Consider the following 19,844-nt stretch of genomic DNA (forward strand, 5'->3'; position numbering starts at 1 on the left):
CATCACGATTACTGATTATTATCATGGTATCTGACGGCATAGGCATTTCAGTCAGTACATTCAATGCTCGGAAGGCATTGAGTCTCTGTCAGATTAGATTCGTCTTGAGACGCCAGCAATCTTGAGAATTCGTGGAGTACTCATTTAGTGAGCTAGTGCTTATGCCTCACAGTTCTGAGGTTATGGCTTTGACTCTTGTTATAATTTGTTTCTTGGCTTAGCTAAATTGTTAAATCAATATTAATCTCATGTTATTTGCGTATTACAAATGCAGGCTGCAGGCTTGTTTTCAGTTGAATCCTATTTGTTCTTGCACATATGTATACATTCTGTATGTCAGTCATTTTTCATGTAAACGTATTTTATATTTCTGCCATCTTTTAATTTTACAAGTAAAATGCTCACTTTTACATCCATACTCACATGTTAGTGCAAAATAAAACCTGATTTTTTTTTTTGACCAAATAAAATTATGACTAAAGAAAAAAATATATATATAAAAACACTTTTGATACTTAATATTTGATATTTTAATTTAACTCAACTATTCAAAGAACAGACTTTAATTTGTTTTCTCTTAAGAAACTTTTATTTAAGTATCGCTTCCAGGCATTCCAAGTCGAGTTCCTGGATATGACGAGTTTGTTTACAAATGTACCTTGTATCTAGGAGGCGTGGTTAGTTACCTGCCTTGCTGACGTCACAGCCCACCGACACTACCGGCACGATTATTTATTTATTTGAATGCGCTTAAGGTCGTACGGAAACAAGCAATGTGATTCACAAGTGTCATTTACAACGTTTGCGTAAGTCAGTCATTAAGTCACACGGTAAACTATTTGTTTTTATGTTTCGCCATTGCCTCGGAACATTCTTACCGAAATAGAACGTCGCAACGGTGACCTTTGGAGGACGGGTCCACCTTTAAAAAAAAAAAATCATATTGGTGACATCACATCCGAGAAGAGTCTCTTTAAGAGGCGACTCAGCAACGAGCGGGCGTTCTTGACACTGAGAGCGAGGCACTGTTGACTGGATAGCTTCAGAAGCAACGTGCTCAAGCGACTTCGACCACCTTGTGGATAATTCATTTCGATCACATTCCTTATTGGGAATTCGCTGCTGACCTGTTCGGTTCGTACCTTACATGCCAAAGCTGGGGGAACAAATTGGACCTCTTACTTCCACGCGAAGCTTCGCGGTTCTTGCCACGGTCATCGGTAAGTACTTTTCACCTTTTTAATAAGCAGTACATCACATTCCTCCGCTCTTCCGTCCTAAATATTACAGAGGCCGGTGGCTTGTCGTATTGACCGGTAATGAAGGATCGATAATAAAGCATGTTGTCAAGGGAGTCCCATGTAAATTGTGTTGGACGTTATTAACTTCACCACACGGCTCGTATCGATCCAGTGGTGAATGTCAGGCTGTTACAGTAAAACAAAATATATAATTAGTGGGCGGCTAGTGTTAATTAAAACGATAAGTTGCACATTATTGATTTTCGTGCTGTGGTAGTGACCACAGCAAAGCACATTATTATACTGTGTTTTGTTTATTATAAACATTAAAATAATAAATATTGATGGTCTCTATTCATAATTTGAGTGATAAGACATTTTGTACCAATTTTATGCCATTACGAAAGAAAAGTGAGTAACCTACTGGTATTGATTTGTAACTCCTCTGTGGCCACTTGGGGGCGATCGAGATCTTTTAACGTGGAAGAAGGCTAACTTGATGCCATAATAAACAGAGCTATAAGCAATTAAAATTGGTACAAGGTAAATATTGAAGTTATATTTACGATATAAAATTAGAGGATAATCACGTAAATATCAAGTATTTTTATGTATGCAAATAAATGAACTTATTATTCTCATTATAATTCTTTATAGGAATATTTAATTCTATTTTAGTGTTGCCAACTTGACAGAGCTCATGCACTATGCGAGGAGAGGAAAATTATTGTGTAAACAGAGCTGCACCCATTTATGCAAAATCAGATTCAATTTTATAGCGTAAACAGTATCCACCTGCATGAGAATACATGATATGGTGGAAATGCGTTTAAAAAAAAACATCTATAATGTCCAAAATGTGGTGAAATTAGAGCTTTGTACTCCACATTCGCTTCTTCTATGCTGTCATTTATTATGAATGGATTTTAACTCGCTCTCCCTCCACGTGGGTGTACACCTCGCCCCCTATTGGCTCGCCCCGGGTGAGCTCTTTCACGATTGGTCCGCCGTGCAGGGGGTTTGGCTTGAGAGCCGACGCTGGCTGGATCTTTGGGATACTTTTTGTGTGCACGACGTTCATTGTCACTCATGTTCCACGGGAGCCTGCGTGGGTACGAGTTAAGCCCGTCTCGTCGCCGTGTATCGAAGCTGAACGTACTTGTAAAACTGAGAGGAATATACGTGCTTCTGTTTGACGTGGACCGGTCTGCCTTTTTGTGCGATTCATTCACCCATCTATGTAGCATTTAGCTGCGGGAACACTTAAGCCACGGATCGGCTTTCTCCTCGTCCTCCTCACCTCCAAATTCTCCCTCGTCGATTCCATCATCCCCCACCGTTCATCTTCCACTTCCCCGCGACCCACAGGTTATCGGATGGACCAGCATCCCAGCGCCCGGAGCTGCACCAGCCGCGGGGCTTCTTCGTCCTGCGAGGCCGCCCCCGCCGAGCCCTCCATGAACCTGCAAATCCACTCCACCACCGGCACCCGCTTCGAGCTTTCGCTGCCCCAGGAGGAGACCGTGGACGGGCTGAAGAGGAGGCTGTCGCAGCGGCTCAAAGTACCCAAAGAGAGGCTCGCCCTGCTGCACAAAGAAACGTGAGTCCACTATTTAATTTTGTGTGTGTATGACTAATACATCATTGAGCAGGAAAAATCCATCCAGTTTTATCTAATTAACTATCGGCAGCAGTGGTGCGAAACATACAGCTCGTGGGCCTGCAATTGTATTAAAAGCCCAAGTACATTCAATATGTATTTAATTATTCCATTGCATTTTTACTATGGCCATCTGAGGTCTGAAACTGAAATGGAGAAAGGTTCTAAGTGATCGTACAGCAAAGGAGCAAGGCGTTTTCAACACTTAATAATTTGTAAAAGTAAAACCTGCACGTGGAGCGACCAATAGTATAGATTTGTGCCGAAAGTTCCCAAATTGTGACATAGTTCACAACATGCATAAAACTGACACTTGTCTTGCACAGTCAGTCAATATCTGTTATTTGAAGGAAGCCCCTTGAGATGAGTTTTGAAGAACACGCATTGTGTCCTTCTGACATATTCAGAGGACTCGGTACACTGCGCTGCAGTCCTAAATTTATTATATCAAACCTGAGCGTTGGATTGTGCAAGTGTACGCAATGTTATGTGTCACAATTATACACAGGGGACGCGTCGGTCACTTGAGATGATATTGACGGGACGACGCATTGATTGAGCCCTCCCACCTTCTAAACAGAAAGGCCGGAATAAATTGATAATGTTCGTGCGTGGGTGACTCGTATACAGTCAATGTCAGGAACCTTACACAAGTCCGATCTTATAAAGTTACATGTCAAGGGTGAGTCATGCCCTTATGTGTGTCCGTCGCAGTGGCTCGGTAGGGTGGGCGCCGCCTAGATGGCTTTTTGTCGTTCTAAGTGAAGCGAAAGCGTAACGCTGCAGTATTAGCAAGCGGCTAAATGAATGAATGAAGGCCAGGTTAAGCGGGGTTTAACAAAAGCGCAGGTGGTGTTTTGCAAAAAAGTAACCATGGAGGAGGAGGCTTTCCAAGATGCAAACAGTACGTATTGTTTTTCAAGCCTATAGCCACCCTTGCCCATTGTAATCACATCATCCTTTAAAATGAACCCCCCCCCCCCCCCCCCCCTCCTCTTTTTTTTTTTTTTTTTAAATCCCCTCCTGCCCTTGTAACTGTAGACCAGCTAGCAAGTGGGTGCCGGGGGTCTTTGTTCAGCAGCACAGGGTGAGATTTGGGTCAAGCTGGCTTTTCACTCAGCTGCCCATCGCAAGCGTCATCCTATCAGTCACGTGTATTACGTCATGTCACATGGAAAGGAAAGATCCCTTTTAAGGCAGCGTTGTGACTTATTTCATTGAACATCAAGCAGGCTTATTCATATCTTGTGTTTGGTATTTTATATTTGGGGAAGGAACCGTCTGGTTTATAAATGGCGCTGCTCAGTGGAGCAAGCAACCTCAACCGCCGGCAAATATCCACTGCGAGCAATTGTCAGAGCCTCGCTATACTCGAAATTGAAATATGACAGCCGGATCAATACTTCCCTTCACCCTCGGCTCTTTTTCCAAACTGGTTTTGAAGTCGGCGCACCCCCGCGGACGCGGCAATGCTTGTTTGTGCGAAGAGAGATATTGTCAGCACAGTCTAATTATCTCGTTCCTCTCTGAACCCCGCAGCAGACTAAGTTCGGGGAAACTCCAGGATCTTGGCGTCTCCGATGGGAGCAAGTTAACACTCGTACCGACCGTCGAAGCAGGATTAATGGTGAGGCCGGCCTGCCCTAGCCATACGCCGTTTCGACATGTGTTATTGATTTTATTGATTTTATTTTTATTTCTCTTGTTTTCTCCCCCTCACAGTCTCAAGCATCAAGACCCGAGCAGTCAGTAATGCAAGCCTTGGAGAGCTTAACCGAAACTCAGGTAAGAAGTCGGCTTGGTTATGAGCTGATTGCTTTGTAAACTTGATCCTGGTCGGTTTACCTTTTGTAGCAAACAGCATATGATTAGCGCCTTTTACTGAGCTTGAGTAAAGTTGGGTGAGCCGCTAATTAGCAAACTAGGGCTTCTTAGTTACAGCGGTGACGTAACACTTAGTACTTGTTGGCAAGTTGGTATGCACCTAAACTAATGCAGAACGAACCAAAAAAAAAAAAATTACTCAACCGTCTAAAAATTTACATGCGGGCCATTTTGAAGCCCCTCGACCGCAGTTTGCGAAACCTTGCCCGAGCTTACATATTACCAAGGCTACAAAATAAACGAGGGCATCGTGAGTCACACAGTCATCTGCTGACACGCTACCTGTAGTTACGTCACCACAAACCTGATTCGCTCCTTTGTCAGGTTGAGCTCACTGCCTTATCAGGACAACTCAACTGCATGGGGGGGGGTCTCACTAATTATACCAGAACGCGTGAAAACATGATTTGAGTTATTGTGTCTGTGTTTGTGACAAGGGGCAGCTTTGTCACTCCAGCAATGCAGCGGAGAGCGGATGAGCCTGTAAAGCACAAGCCTCTTTGGCTTGTCTTAATCTCCGCCTCTTAAACAAGCCCGGCGAGCGTCACGCGTTAAGATATAACGGGGAGCGCCACCCTCCCGTATCCTAGTAACATCTGCGGTTTATATGTGGAAGCGTCAGCCCTTCTACCGCTGCGCCACCGATGCTTTCATGTAACACTCACATGCACAACAAGCAAGTTTCCAGGAAGTGCGCTCCGGCTCGTAAACTGCTGGACTGTCGGATCGACGCCAGCTTCCTGAAAGCAAGTTGTGCAGCGGCGGCGGCGGGGCGCGACACACCGCACCCGATGTAAAACCTCTGAGTTCTGCCGAAAAGCTTGTACGCCTTTTTAGGCCGTGTCAGGGTATGACTCAACCTCGGCGATGGATGGCGACAGCTGAGGCGAAACGCGCACATAGGCGGCGGCGTGAGAAGCGAAGCACGCTCGGCGACTTCCTTTTGCAGAGTTGCATAAGTGTGAGATGCGTGCGGACGCGTCAATGACGATTTTGAAACCGGAGGAGATGCAAATTTAGCAATTTATGAGTGAAATTGCAAAAGCTAGTTTTGCCCTTTGGCTTCCAAAAAGCGGATCCGCGCATGTTGCAAAAAAGCTAAATGACATCAGAGCGCATTTTGGCCTGACTTTGCTCCCCGATGTGAACTTTTGTTGGCCGTGTTGAGCGTGTGAACTCGTAGCGGAGAAGAAGCAAATGACTTCATGTGTGTAGGTGTGTGACAACGGATGGCTGCTCGCACTTTACAGCGCTATCGAGCTTATCTTTACTGCCAATTGATGCATCAACTTTGAATATTTGTCATCCTTGTTTTTATTCCCAGGGTGGCCGCTTCAACGCGTATTAGTCATTCCGCGTGTGCCTTTCTCTGGGATTTCTTGCTGTGCTCATCCTAATTGCAAAACAACAGCGCAGTGTGGCGGGGTAAAAGGTTACAATAAAGCCATTTGGCTTCTTTAGTGTGTTTTTATCCAAAAGAAATTGATTCTGCTTTATAATTCATGAAGCGGGACGGTATGGATTGCGGTGGGATTTGATTGGGAGAATAGAAACACCAAAGCTTTCTCTCATTCGACCCCCCCCTCCCACTCCCTTTAATGCCGGGGCTATCAAAAATCAATCAATGCACTTAGCTCTTGAAAGTGTCTGACACGATAACTGATACCAACGTTCACCCAAAAATAGCCTCGGGGAAACGTGTTTTGGGGTGCAGCTGCAAGCCGCTAACCTACGAACCCTCGCATTTTCACGTGTTTTGGAGTAAAGCCGCATTTGTTCAGGGCGAAAACAGGCCGACCGCAGAAATGGAAATGAGTCAGGACGCTCCCAAGCAGCTATCAATTAAATGCGCCTGGGTTTGACCGTGATGACAAGGACAATCCTGACCGCCTTTAATTCCTGCTCTGCCACCTCACTCTCTGCATGACATCTAAGTGGCGTTAAGCTCCCGCCTAGTGACAGCCCATCAAAGCGCAGCCACGCTAGCCCAGCCGGGGCGACTCTCATCAACCTTATATGCTTTCGTCAAGTGTGTATGTCTTACATACGTACGGCTCACGGAGGATATTTTTTTAAGAGGATTTCTGCTCCTGTTCAGAAAGTAAAGCGATGTCTCTTAGGAAAATGAAAGACGAGCGCTGAAAGCGGCGTATTCGCAAATTTTGGGCATTTGTCGGCAGCCACGTTCTCTCTATTGATCTTGGCGTTTGACGGAAAGAGGAGGATTATATGTCCCTCCTCGGCACACGAGGGACTATTTGCTCATTGATGCACATTGATGTCGGAATAAAACCCAGGCAGGCCTCACCCCTTAACACCCCCCGCCTCCCCCCTTGCCCGCTGCCCTTCCCCCCGCATGCAGCCACCTCTTTGTTCACGTCTTAAAACATGGAACCTGACTAACTGACAAGCCCTTCAAGGCATTGACAAATTGACAAATTTCCCCTTGAATGCTAACATATTGCTTTGGGAGGAGGCCGTGTTTCGCCATTGGTCGGTTACGTAGCTGCCCCCCCCAATCTTGCACACTTCCTCCTCCACAGGGAGCGACAACTCACACTCTATTGGATCTCGGAGCAGAGTGATGCAAAACTCTGAAGAGGCACCATTTGGGGTCACGTCCACCTCGTTCCATTTCCTTTCTCTCCCACGAAAGGGCAGATTGGACAGTCATTGAGTTGCGCAATATGTGGGATCTGCCACAATAGAATGTTGCTACCTTCTCAATACGGCTCAATTATGTTTCCCTTTACAGTCATGCACTTTATCTGAATAATAGTTAATCAGCCGCATTGACGGCACTGGAAATCATTAAAATTAGATTTCGGATGCAGGCGGGCCAGGAACCTTAAGAATGACTCAATGTATTGGTTAAGCATGGCTTCCCTGCCACCATTTAAAACAAAGCTTTTTTTTTTTTCAAAGGAGTTCTTTTTTCTTTTAGAATGCTAATTCTGAATTAAAATTTGAGATAAGAGACAATAATGGCGCAGCACCTGTAAATGGCGGCTTTGGTAATGGCGCTAATAAGATGATCACACGGCCTCTTTTTGCACCTGTATAATCCCCCCTTTTGTGATTTATTAATGCACAGCGGGAGAAAAGGGAGGATGGGCACTGTGGTGGGTAGTCAAGGTGTGTTTGCAGGGGGGATGTCGTCCATTGTGCATCGGCCGGCATCCATTTTTAATGTCCGCCTCTATTAATTTGCTCGGGCTCACGGCGGCAAGAACAATTTCTCTATACGCGTCGTGACCGCCATTGTTTCGGTATTCCGCCGGCGACACTTTTGTGGTTCAAGTAGCGGCCGTCGTGACCGGTAGAGCTGCCGAGGGGGCGGAGGGAGACATAACGACCACTACCGAGTCCAATGAGGTCAAGTTATTTACACAAAAAATGTTTTCTCTCGGTTCACTGAGCATTCCGTGACAGAAATGGATTTCAAATTGGACCAGTAAATGTGGGTTGAGTTTTCGGTTTAGGAATGCGTGAGAATGTCAGTCAAAACAGTTTTGACCTCATGCAACACTGTCTTATTATTCCCATTCCCTTTTTTTCGAAGTCTCTGCAAATGTTTTACCAAATGTTGTCATCCGTCCATAAAAGCTTCCAGTACATGTATCCGTTCTTAGAGTCTTCTTCAGTTTTTCATCCAGTGCCAACCCATGAGCTCCACTTTTCAAATTGAGGCTGCTCTAGTTTCTGCTCGGCTTGATCCGTGACCACAAGGAGTGGCTTTAGTGGGAACTTAATTTCACCGTTATGAATGCTATTTCCTGCCCATCTCTTGTTTCATATCAGGCAGTATTACTCATGCAGGTCTTCCTAATGGGGTCTTTGAAGAGCCCCCCCACCCCCCTGGCTGCTTTCAGGATTTAGGACATGATGCAAATCATTGATTCCCAACCTCGCCCCGCCCGTCTCCTTTCCGTTATTGCATCTTTAGCTGGTAAGACCGACAATAGCGTTCCCGGTGCGATCAAACCACCTCAGTCGATAGTCGGGTTAATAAAAACGACTTGGACAGGTGCTCAGCTTCATCGGAACCCGAATACGCCTGCAGGAGAGCCCCCTCCCCTTCTCTGCAGCCTCCTATCCCACCCCCCCCTCCGCCTCCCAAGCCTCTATCCTCTTTTCTCCAGCACAAAGCTGCTCAGTTGTTCATGAATGTCAGCTAGGCATCTTCTTCCCCCTCCCTCTCTCCCTCCTCCTTCCTTATCGCCACCGCCGCACTTCGCTTAGTGCGCGAAGGAAGAACGACTGCAAATGAGTTCCTTGAACCACAGGGACCCCAATAAATAAAACTGTCAGCTAGAGATGTCGAGAGGAAAAAAGAGGGAAGGAGCCAGAGGCACATCCTCACTGAATATTTCATCACCCACCACCAGCACCAATACTCCCTGACACCCTGCCCCCATCGCCCGCCTCCCCCCTTTCTCTCACCATCTTCTCCCAACCCCTCCTCCTCCTCTCGCTGCCCCTCACCATGCTCTTCCATCCCGATATGTCAACCGCAGCCTCCCACTAAACCAAATACCGGCACCTGAATCCGACACGATGGTATTTAAAAAAAAACAAAAAAACGGCTTCTTCATTAACACCACCCAGCCAACGGTAATCACGCCAGTGTGTCGTTTCGGGCAAAGACACACCTCACTTTTCTCTTTTGCGTGTTAAAGGAAACAATATGAGTGAGGCCTCTCCTCTCTGCTCCTCTTGTGTCTCTCATAACAAACCAGCACAGAAGTTGCTTTTGTAAAGCTTTGGAATTCAAGTGTGCTACGATGAGCAGCGGTGGGGGGGGGGAAATAAAGGTTGCACAGAGGAGGAGGAGGAGGAAGGGTTTCAGACATGCCTAGAAGCCTCTCTTTTGTTTGCCTGTGATGTTCCACAAGGCTCTATCTGGTGTTTGTACTGACGTCAATGGTAGCCAGCCACATCGGCTCGCTCTTGGCCGGGCTCCTGAGAGCAAGACAGGCATGTTTGGACTGGAGCTGAGCTGCTATAGCTGAAAACCTCTGGGAATCATTCACTCGCCAGCTCGACAGCACTCGAAAAACTCCTCCCCCAACCGCACACTTAACAGACCCCCCACCCCACCCCTTGTTTCCCTCTCACAGTCTGTCCGTCTGGAAGAGGCTTGTTGCTACACGAGCGCTCTCGCCAATGTGGCCGCTGGCAAGCAGACTGTGCTGTATCATCCTCCGCAACCCCCGTACGGTTCCCCTCCCTCAGGAAACGGGGGCCCCATTTCAAGTGTTCCGCTCGACAGCCCCTTCCCCGCATCCTCGAGCTGCTTCTTGCGTGCGTCAGTCTGAATCGCACACCTGAAGATTTACTTTGGCTAGGCGTTTTGTATCATTTGGCAAAAACGATAGCCGTCGAAATGCTCTCTGTTATTTGCGCGCTTGCTGATTTTGGCCTTTTGATTTGTTTTGTCTAACGAAAAGGTCGAGGCGGCCCGAGCGACTCCAGTCGTAGACCCTTTGGTGAGTCAGACGTTTTTAACTCGGAAAAATAAATACGAGAGACCGAATTGCCTTTCAGTCAACAGCGACAACAAAAATATTATGCTGTAAGCCAAACTAGTAATCAACTCTCTTATCTAACCGAGCATTTGTTGTATAAATCTACCGGTAAATCCCGTCCAAACAGGCAAGGGTGGAGCCGGCGGTGATGACATGAGGTGAAAGACTTCTCACGCAGGTTCCACCCCATCTCCCAACCTTCTTCTAACCAAACATCAATTTTGACGCCCCGCCTCCAGGGCTGTGTGTTTTGGACTAGCAATACTCACATTCTTGACAGCTGCCAGTCAGAGTCCCCCCCCCCTCCCTCCCAAGACCCGGCACCCAACCCTGCTTTCACACCCAGCCTCAGGGCCTGCTGCTTTTGTCGTCTTACCACAACGGTGTAATCGCGGTGGGTGTGGACTGTATCAACAAGACCCTGATAGGCGCCGTTTACACTCCCCAAAAGTGCTGAGTTTGTTTATCCCAAAGCCTCCCTTGTATGCTGATTGTAATCACCTTCCTTTTTTTACTTAATGTTGAAACACGGCCGTGAGCTCATCTTTGTCCTTTCGCCTGCCTCTCCCCTGTTTTCTTTTTTTTTGTTATTGCCACACACCCATGTCGATACCAGTGTGCAAAGGTCACCCTGGCAATATAGGGAAGCGACGGTCGATAGAGAAATAAATAAGCAGCTCTGAAGAGAGACGAGTGATTGAGGGCAGAGCCTGCTGATTCACAGGGTTAACCACCAGGCAACATCTCAGGAGCACGGCCAAAAGTCTTGACAGAGTGACACCTCTGCTCTTTTTTTTTTTGGTGTTTTTTTTTCCCCTCCTCTCCAAAGCGCCGTTCACAGATACGTCAGAGCTGTAACATTTATCCGCCGTTATTTTGAATGCGAATCCTCTAGCCAAGTTGTGACAAGTCCACCGTGGAATTCTTGTGTCCATCCGGGCCACTGATGGGTCAGTAAATCCCCCTCTCCACACATGGCCATTTTGGCCTGTGTTGTGAGTGCTCCAAAAATGGGCATCCCTTCCAGATCCGCCATAGACAATTGTCCATTCTGTTCCTGCGGGCGGGCGGGGTGTATTTCCTGGACGTAGGACTGATTTTTCAGGCCCTAAGCCAGAGAGAAGGGTGGCTTTTGTCCTCACGCTGAATGACACTGCTGACTAAGAGCGCGCCCAAGGGCAGTTGGAGGCGAGTGAGAGTGGGCTCTGTTTGTGTGTTTTCCAACAGTCGGCCGGCCTCATCCAGCCCATGTAAATAGCCCAGTGTTACAGAATGGTGATTGATCGCAGGATTGGCCGAATGTGGTGCGTCTGTGTCTCAATGAGAGTGGGAGCTCAAAGCTCTGTTGTTTGTGCTTCAACGGCTGTCCACTGTTCATTGACAGAAGAGGAAGTCAAACGGGCAGGGGAGCGTCTCGCTTTTTTGAACTGCAACAATTCTCTGTCCTTATTGAATTTTTTATTTATTTTTTCCCATCTACAGGTCAGTGACTTCCTGTCTGGCCGCTCCCCCCTCACGCTGGCCCTCCGCGTGGGTGATCACATGATGTTCGTCCAGCTCCAGCTGGCAGCACAGCAGTCGGGAGGTCCGCAGATCCAGCACAGGCACCTTATCACCCGGGGCAACTCGGATGGCGCAATGGGCCAGCCCGCAGGACAACCTTGTATCCCTCAAGCGCACTCCCCACTCCCTCATCATCCACACAACCCCCACTTGCCTCAGCCGGGCCCCTCCCCATCCTCTCCCACAAGCACCTCAACCTTCCCTCTTCCCTCCACACACCACCAGTCCCTGCCCCCCATGTACCATCAGTCCCCATCGTCTGTTCCTCACTGCGGCCCGGCCACCCCTCCTCCGCCCCCTTCCCGCTCCCCTCGCACGTCGTCGCATGTCCCCGGGAGTCTGTTCCGCTCTCCTCCCCATCATCTGCGGGACCACCACCACTACCACCAGCCTTCTTCGGGCCAGGCCAGCCACAACCCGGCCAGCCCCGTAGCCCCCGTTTTGTGCCCTGAGGTAAGCCTGAAATATCTTACGATACACGAAATGAAAATATGGATTTTCAAGTTATCTGAGAAAAAGGACTAACTAAAACTTGCAGGATCTGGTTTGGAGTTACTTTCTAACTGCATCATCATGACCCCCATTTTTCTGTTTCAGGCCAGCTGCAGCACCAACAGCCCCAGTAGTGGCACGAGTTCCTCGGCACGCTCCCGTAAACCCGGCGCCATCATTGAGAGCTTTGTGAACCACGCTCCTGGAGTCTTTTCAGGGACCTTTTCAGGTGAGATTTATCGATCGCTCCCAGCAATAAACATGCACACTCTCGTCTCGAGTGTATTGCTGCAATACTCTGCTTCCTCTCTTCCTCAGGCACTTTGCACCCCAACTGCCAGGACAGCAACGGGCGCCCCCGGCGGGATATAGGTACCATCCTTCAGATTCTCAACGACCTCCTGAGCGCCACACGCCACTACCAGGGCATGCCACCGTCCCTCACCCAACTCCGCTACCAAACCCAGTGCGGCACGCCCGGTTCGCCGTCCCCGTCGCCGCCTCCCTCGCCCCCGGTGGTCGGCGCCACGGGACTCTCAGCCAAAGCTACCTCGGTGCCCGCCGGCAACCCTAGCGGCCCTCCGCCGACCCTTCATCCGCTGGTGCAGTGCCAGAGCCAGATCCGCATGTGCAAGCCCCCTGGTGAGTAACTGCGCATGAAATCGCAGACACACAAAAGGGCGCATTCATTCACGACACAGATGGTTCCTGCTGATGCTTTCACTTACACTTTATCATTCTCTTGATCAACAGCTAATTTGCTAACATGCCAAAGAAAAGTCAAATTACACAACCCTAAGAGGGTGCTACAGTCAAAGACGCTTTTTCCCAAGATGTGATACGAGCCTCTCTAGACTTTTACAGTCAGGCATCACCTTGTATTTCCGCGCCAAGGAGATAGCTTCACCCCTTCCACCCCGGGCAAAGCTATGTTTAGAGTAGATTAGGCTTCAACCGCTTTAAGACGACAAGGGTGTGTGCAGGTCTTAACTAGTACGGACTCAACACCGCACATGCCCCGAGGGTGGTGCAGGTGCTGGAGTTCAAATGACTCTCTCTTAAAAGCACCTTTCCGGTCGGAGCCACCAGATTCCGAGTGTCAACCAGATGTCCAGAGCAGATAACATTGAGCCAGTGTTGTAAGGTTACACTAAGAGAAAACAGCATTGTCTTGGGCGGCCTCCTTATCTCCCGTCAGGGGGAAACGGAGTTGGGTGAAGTCAGTTCTGAGATGCGCTCAATGGTGTTGAATGTTTGCTTTTGTACGAGCTGAATAGTTTTAGCAGCTGACTGAGCGGGAATGTACAGTCGGTCCAGCGTCCCCCTATATCAACCCGAGTGTCCTCACAAGTGTCCAGTGAACAGTTGGAATAACACAGGCTTATTTTCCTAACTTAGGAAAGACCTTTCCCTCAATACCCCCCCCCCCTTAGTCCAAACCTCGTCCCGTCTCTACATCTGCACTCCCCCCCCGTCCAAAAACAGCCTCGCCTGTAAAATCCATCTTCCTCCTCTTCGTTTTCCATGCCTGTGTCGTGCATCAATACTGTACATTCTCTGTGTTCATTTGGCCTTTAAATAGATTGATTCTGAACTTCAGCACTGGAGGGGGTTGTTAAAACCAAAACACTCAAAACCGTCATTCATCAAAGGGGTGTTAACTCCTGTCTGTCAGCCCAGCCAACTGCCCACGGGATTGACCGTGGCTTCCAGGGGAGTGGCAAAAAAAAAAAAAAAAAAAAGAAGAAAAAGCTTGTTTTGCCTTGCCCCAACTTCCTGCTCACCATCAAAACTTCTTGGGAACTGATATGAATGGGGAACCAGCTGAGGCAAAGCCGGTGTGGCTCACTGATACAATGAACCTTGGACTCTTTGTGGTCGCTCACATCCTGGCGTCCCACGGAAGTCATTGACTTGGCATGCTTGGTCAGTCTTATCTGCCGACACCTGACGGATGATTTACTGGACTTAACGTTACGGCTTAACTTCACGTCACCGAAACCTGCCTCCATTCAGCTGCAGGACTAACCGAGTGTGTTGCGCAGTATGTGTACGCACTTCTGCTTAAGACAACCTCTTGGAAATGTCACATAGCTGGAGTCTCTCCAGAGAGCCTTTACCCTTTCCCACTGCAAGTTCATGTGCGGGGAGGATAAGACAAGCGTAAATAAAAAAGCTTGACACGCCCGAGCCTCAAACGGCTGGTTAAAAGCTTGGTTTCATAGCACTGGTGAAAGGAGTTGCTGAGTTTGAGATTTTTTTTTTTTCTAGTTCGGGACTCACGGCCTGGCAGGCTGATTGTTAGATAAATTCCATTACTGGGGAGGGTGGACCTCCCTCCGGCCCCCCTGTCCAGCTAAAGCTATTGTGTAGGGGCCAGGGACAGGGGCTGCATACAGGGCACCAGGCTGAGCCATTGTGGAGGAGAGGAAGGGAGGGCTTTGGGATTATAGGGCTGCCTTTTAGTCCTTCTCCCACTGCAGCTGCCTTAGTTCAACACAGGCCCACAGAATAGAGCTCTGAAAGCTCCCCCCCCCCTCCCTTCCGGATCCCTTCACCCCCCCCCTGCATGCCCCCTTTAGATTTGTCAGGTCACGTTAGCGTCCCTGGGGCAAGCCAGACGAGAAGGGCGGGTGAGGAAGAATCGGAGATCTTTGCGTCCCCACGATTAAGCTCCGACCGGCTTGAACCGATTCCGCCGCACCCGTTATCCGCCGCTAAGACCCTTGCTCACACGTGCGACGGCGGCTCAGCCCAGCTCAGCGAGCGGTGACGCAGTACAGCGCGGCGCTATCGAGCGAAAAGCCAGTCAAGCACATCGGGTGCCCTTTCATTGTCGACAAGGAGAGAAGAAGGGAGAATGCAAATGAAGTCGAAAAAGTCATTGAAGAGCGTGTGTCCCTGCAGGGCTGTCGGCGGCCTTTCACTTGCTGTCACAACGCTCATTTCAGCCCCCCCCCCCACCTTGCCTCGTTTTTTTGATCGGCGGCACGTCTGATTGGCCAATTTTGCCATTTTCTACCTCAGCACTATATTGTTTTTCCCAGGTGGCTGGCGTCTTTGGCAAGTCGGAATGTCAAGTTAAAGTCATTCCAGTGTACTAAAGAAACCCTCAATCCTTGCTTCGATTGTTTTTTTGACTGCTTTAAGCCCATGAAGCAACCAAGAAGAACTTTGCTTGCCATTCATTCAACTTTTGTGGTCAAGGACTGACAATTTACAGACATGATTTCAAATAAATATAGCTTTTTCTTTGGTCTTGTCAAATCAAAACATGTCAACTCTTTTGTTCTACCAAGCAAGAACAGTTGAGTTTTTATAAAACAGTAAATCAGCTTTTTCTTGAGCCCGCCCTTCTCCCCATCTCAGCTTTTGGTCTTCTGTCAAAGCACATAAGTGGACGAAATGGAATTGTCTCTTCCATTCACTTCCTACTTCTCTCTGGGTCCTCCAAGGTTATTATGTTCACGTCAAAGCTCTCCACTCAGGCTCTGGGCCAGGCAGCCATCATGAATGTGTGTGTGTTTGCAATATGCGCGTTTATGTATTTGCGTGTATGTTTTGTCCCTCTTAGCTAGCCCTAATAATAGTCCTACTGTCATAAACATAGACTGGAGATCCCTGTGGCCAGCTGTGTCCGGCCGGCCCAGCCGCCCTGGGCTCCGGTAGTGACGCTGATGAATGGTCTCTCACACACACATGCCTGCACACAACACACACTTGCACTCATATTGGTGGCGCTCCAAGCACATTCCCAAAACACTTGCCAAGCCAAAGGCCGTCGACGTCCTACAGCATGTTGAAAAACTGCCTTTTATACTCTTTCTTTGTTGTATTGTTTTGCATTTTAGAATGAAAAGTGCTTGTTGTATTTTTGACAAAAGGGAAAATCAGGGGGGGCTCACTCAGAGTGCAGTTACCAGGGCAATGGAAGAAAAGTCTGAATCAAGGGGATCCCCCCTACCTCTGTTTTTTATAGATCCCAATTTAACATCCATGCTGATTTCCAGAATCCAATGCCAGAAAATTTCCTATTCACAGTGGCTAGTATTTATAGAGGCGGAGGAAGAAGGCTCGGGGGGGGTACGGCAAATGAAGCCCACGCGGGGTCCGCAAGTCATTCCGACGGTGATAGAGCAAAGGAGAGCGTAATCGATTGGGAAAACTGCCACCGACGGCTGATCCTTTACCCTCCGCCCTCTATCCTTGCTCTGCCTCTGGAGGCGGAATTCCTTAACCCCCCCCCCCAGTGCCCTTCTTCACACTGGCCCACCTAGCAGCATCCCTGGAGATGCAAAGTGGGGAGCAGGGTGGAAATGAAGAAGGAGGTGATGGTGGGGGTGTATGTGGGTCAATGAGCCGCAAGTAGGAAACCATAATGGAAAAAAAAAACTAGAAGAAAAACCCAATCTCCCCGTCTCTCTCACCGCGTACAATTTCCATTCGCTTGCATTTTCTATTGAAAGCCAATAGCGTTGTCCTGAGCCCGAGATGGATGGCTGCACTAGAGCTAAGGTTTAATCAATAGGTCTTTTTAATTTGCCATCGATCCACGTTAAAAGCTACTGCGGCTGTTGCTGGGTGTGTGTGTGTGTGTGGCTGGTTGTGCGTGCACCGTTTCGCCCCGCGCGTGTGTTTATGCGTGCAAATATGTGATGCCGGATCGGAGCCGCAGCTAGGCGATGGGCCGCCTCGCTTTGCTTTATCGACATGTGAGCCCGTTATTTTATTATTTCATTCCCGGACAGATACAAATGGAGCTGGCTAATAGATTGTGGTTACATGCACCTTCCGTCTAAGCCCTGTATAGAATGTATACACACACTTATTTTATTTTATTGTGAGTTTCCAAAGCTAATTTCTCCTTCCCTTTCCCAGGCGACCGAGTCCGGCAGACGGAGAACCGCGCCACCCGCTGCAAAGTGGAACGTCTGCAGCTACTGATGCAGCAGAAGCGCCTGCGCCGCAAGGCCCGGCGGGACCAGCGCGGCCCCTATCACTGGCTGCCCAACCGCAAGGCGGGCCGCAGCAACAGCAACAGCAGCATGTCCAGCGAGGGCTCCCTGGACCTGGACTTTGACGACTCCGTCTGGAAGCCCGACGTCAAGGCCGACTTGAAGTCCGAGTTTGTCATGGCCTGAGAGGAAGAAGTGTGCTCAGAGCAAAGTTTAGGGGGAATTGCTAGGAAAGACCTCCCCCCTCCCCTTTTCCCCCTCCTTGCAGACTTCAATCCCATCATCCTTTACAGCAACAGGACTTTGTCTGCTGCTTGGATTTGGACTCAAGAAGAAACCTTGAATTTGATCTTAGAAGAATTCCGTGGGTGGTGGTGGTATTTTTGGACTTTCTCATGCGTGCGCGCTCTGTACACTGACTAAGAGCTCCAAGTGGACTTCCCAATAGGACACAAGCACCAGATGCCTCAGTGTGTCCCCCCCCCCCCCCTCCCCCCTCCCCAAAATGGCAACGCTGCCAGACTCTTTGGAATATTGCGACGGGCATTCTTTACCGATCTCCAAACTCACTCGAGCAGTCCGCTTCTGACCTGTTACAGGCTGGTTCAATGTTTTGTTTGTTTGTTTGTTTGTTTGTTTTTTAAACATACTATTTTATAAAGCAGAAAAGAAAATGTAGCATTGTTCACAAAGCATTCAGGTTTTCATAGAACAGTTCAAAACGTTGATTTGCACAGAATCTTGATTTCTAACTCGTGTGCAGAAATAATATGGAAGTATTGATATCAACCTCAGCGATCAGAGAGATAAAAGGACGAACAGAAAGTGCTTTAGTTGGGGGATTTTAAAATCCTTAAATAAAAAAAGCTAATTATGACATTTAATAATAATTAAAAAAAATCTATTTTTTATTTCTATTCCTCTCGCTGTTTTCCAAAAGCAGCGGCCCTTTGTGGCTTTGTGGTTGGGTACCAATAAATATCCGTTCAGTCGTTCATTCAGAAGGTTGTTCATAACGGTCCAATGACACGCGACTCGCAACCCAAGTGGACCGTGTACATAAATGTGGCCATTGGGACAGATTTTTTTTTTTAAGAGTGTATGTTGCCCCCCCCCCATATTTGTTATCTTCCCCCAAGTTTTCACTAATTACCCCTCACAACCATTTAAAGTCATCCTAGCAATTTTTTTTATTGGCAAAATGTGATAAACGTGTTAACTTAGTGCCTCCACCGGAACATCCATGAACATATCACAGTTTTGCTGCTACACAAAAAAAAAAATAAGTGTCAGGCAGAGTTTTCTTTGCATGCGGATGGCGTGACGATGAAATGGAAAAAGAAGAGCAGAGGTGGAGGATCACATGCATGAATTTCTGGGGAAAAAAAAAACTGCTGCTTTTGTTCGTTTTTTGTCATTTTTACTCGTGTATTTGGGGGAGATGGGGGAGAAAAAAAAAAGACATCCTGTGAAAGTATTACCAACAAATCAGAACAGATGAAGTTAAGTCCCCCCCACTGAACATTCCTGTTATGTGACAATGAAGTTGGAGCCCCCCCCCACCCCCTCACCTAAAAACATTGAAGCTCCCCTTTCACGCCAGGACACCGTGGATCACATCCGGACGCACTCGCGCAGACTCGAGGAACTTTGAATTATCGAGCGCCCCGCCACGATTGCACTCCCAAAAGATTGCAGTGAGAGATTACCATTTTGTGTGTGTGTGTGTGTGTGGGGGGGGGGGGGGGGGGGGGGGGGGGAGGGGGGGGACCTCATCTTTTTGTTAAGTGGCCTTACCTTTCACTAAGAAATTGGGGACAATGGGGACGGGAATGTTTCTTTTTTTTTTTCCTCCCAACTTTATCGCTATGTCGTCAAGGCACCACTTTTGCACTGCCTGTAAAAGCCCACGTCTGTCCGCCGTTTTTTTTTTTTGTAAATGACTTGGAATGGGGATAAAAAGTCGGACCCAGAATTTTCCACTTTTGGATGAAGTGTCAGAAGCTCCAAAAGTATTAGGATGGCGTAGCCCGTTTTACACTGCATGTAAAAATTGGTATTTTGTGTATTATCATCACCAACATGGAATGTGGGGACAAAGTTAATTAAGCGAAATTTCAGTTTTCGTTTTCCCACCCATTTTCTACTGCATGTAAAAATTCCCTGACTCCTGAAATCGTACCCGATCAGTGTGGTTCATTGCCTTGGCTGGGCTCCGTGTAAAAGGCAACGGCGGATAAATGCCGGGTCATTTTGCAGGATCTGTGTGAAAGAGGCCACGGAGCTTTTTGTTATGTGTTTTCTAGCAGGTGGAGTCTCTATTATGTCAAGGCTTCTGTGCCTTAAAATGTTGCCCTTGCAGTGTCGATGAAATTTTTTTTTCGTTTTGTCATCCCCGAGACCTCACGTCCCTGAAAACAAAAGAGGCTAAATTTGAAACTGTTCCTACGCTCATGACTTGGCACAAAAGAGCCAGAAAGGTCCTGTAAGGACCACATGCACTTCCTTTCTCCTTGGATCC

General features: G+C 48.0%; 1 protein-coding gene across 1 annotated transcript; it reads left to right on the forward strand.

Annotated features, from left to right (window-relative positions):
* The first annotated feature begins 763 nt into the window (after positions 1-763).
* On the forward strand, positions 764-18,765 carry midn (midnolin). Its single transcript, XM_049717578.2, has 8 exons — positions 764-1,220; positions 2,610-2,841; positions 4,441-4,528; positions 4,624-4,686; positions 11,796-12,329; positions 12,474-12,597; positions 12,687-13,010; positions 17,247-18,765. Exons 1-8 carry the CDS (start codon positions 1,148-1,150, stop codon positions 17,507-17,509), a joined length of 1,701 nt encoding a protein of 566 aa, XP_049573535.1. The 5' UTR covers positions 764-1,147; the 3' UTR covers positions 17,510-18,765.
* The last annotated feature ends 1,079 nt before the right edge of the window (positions 18,766-19,844 follow it).

Source organism: Syngnathus scovelli, chromosome 10 (assembly GCF_024217435.2).
Source record: "Syngnathus scovelli strain Florida chromosome 10, RoL_Ssco_1.2, whole genome shotgun sequence".
NCBI lineage: Eukaryota > Metazoa > Chordata > Actinopteri > Syngnathiformes > Syngnathidae > Syngnathus > Syngnathus scovelli.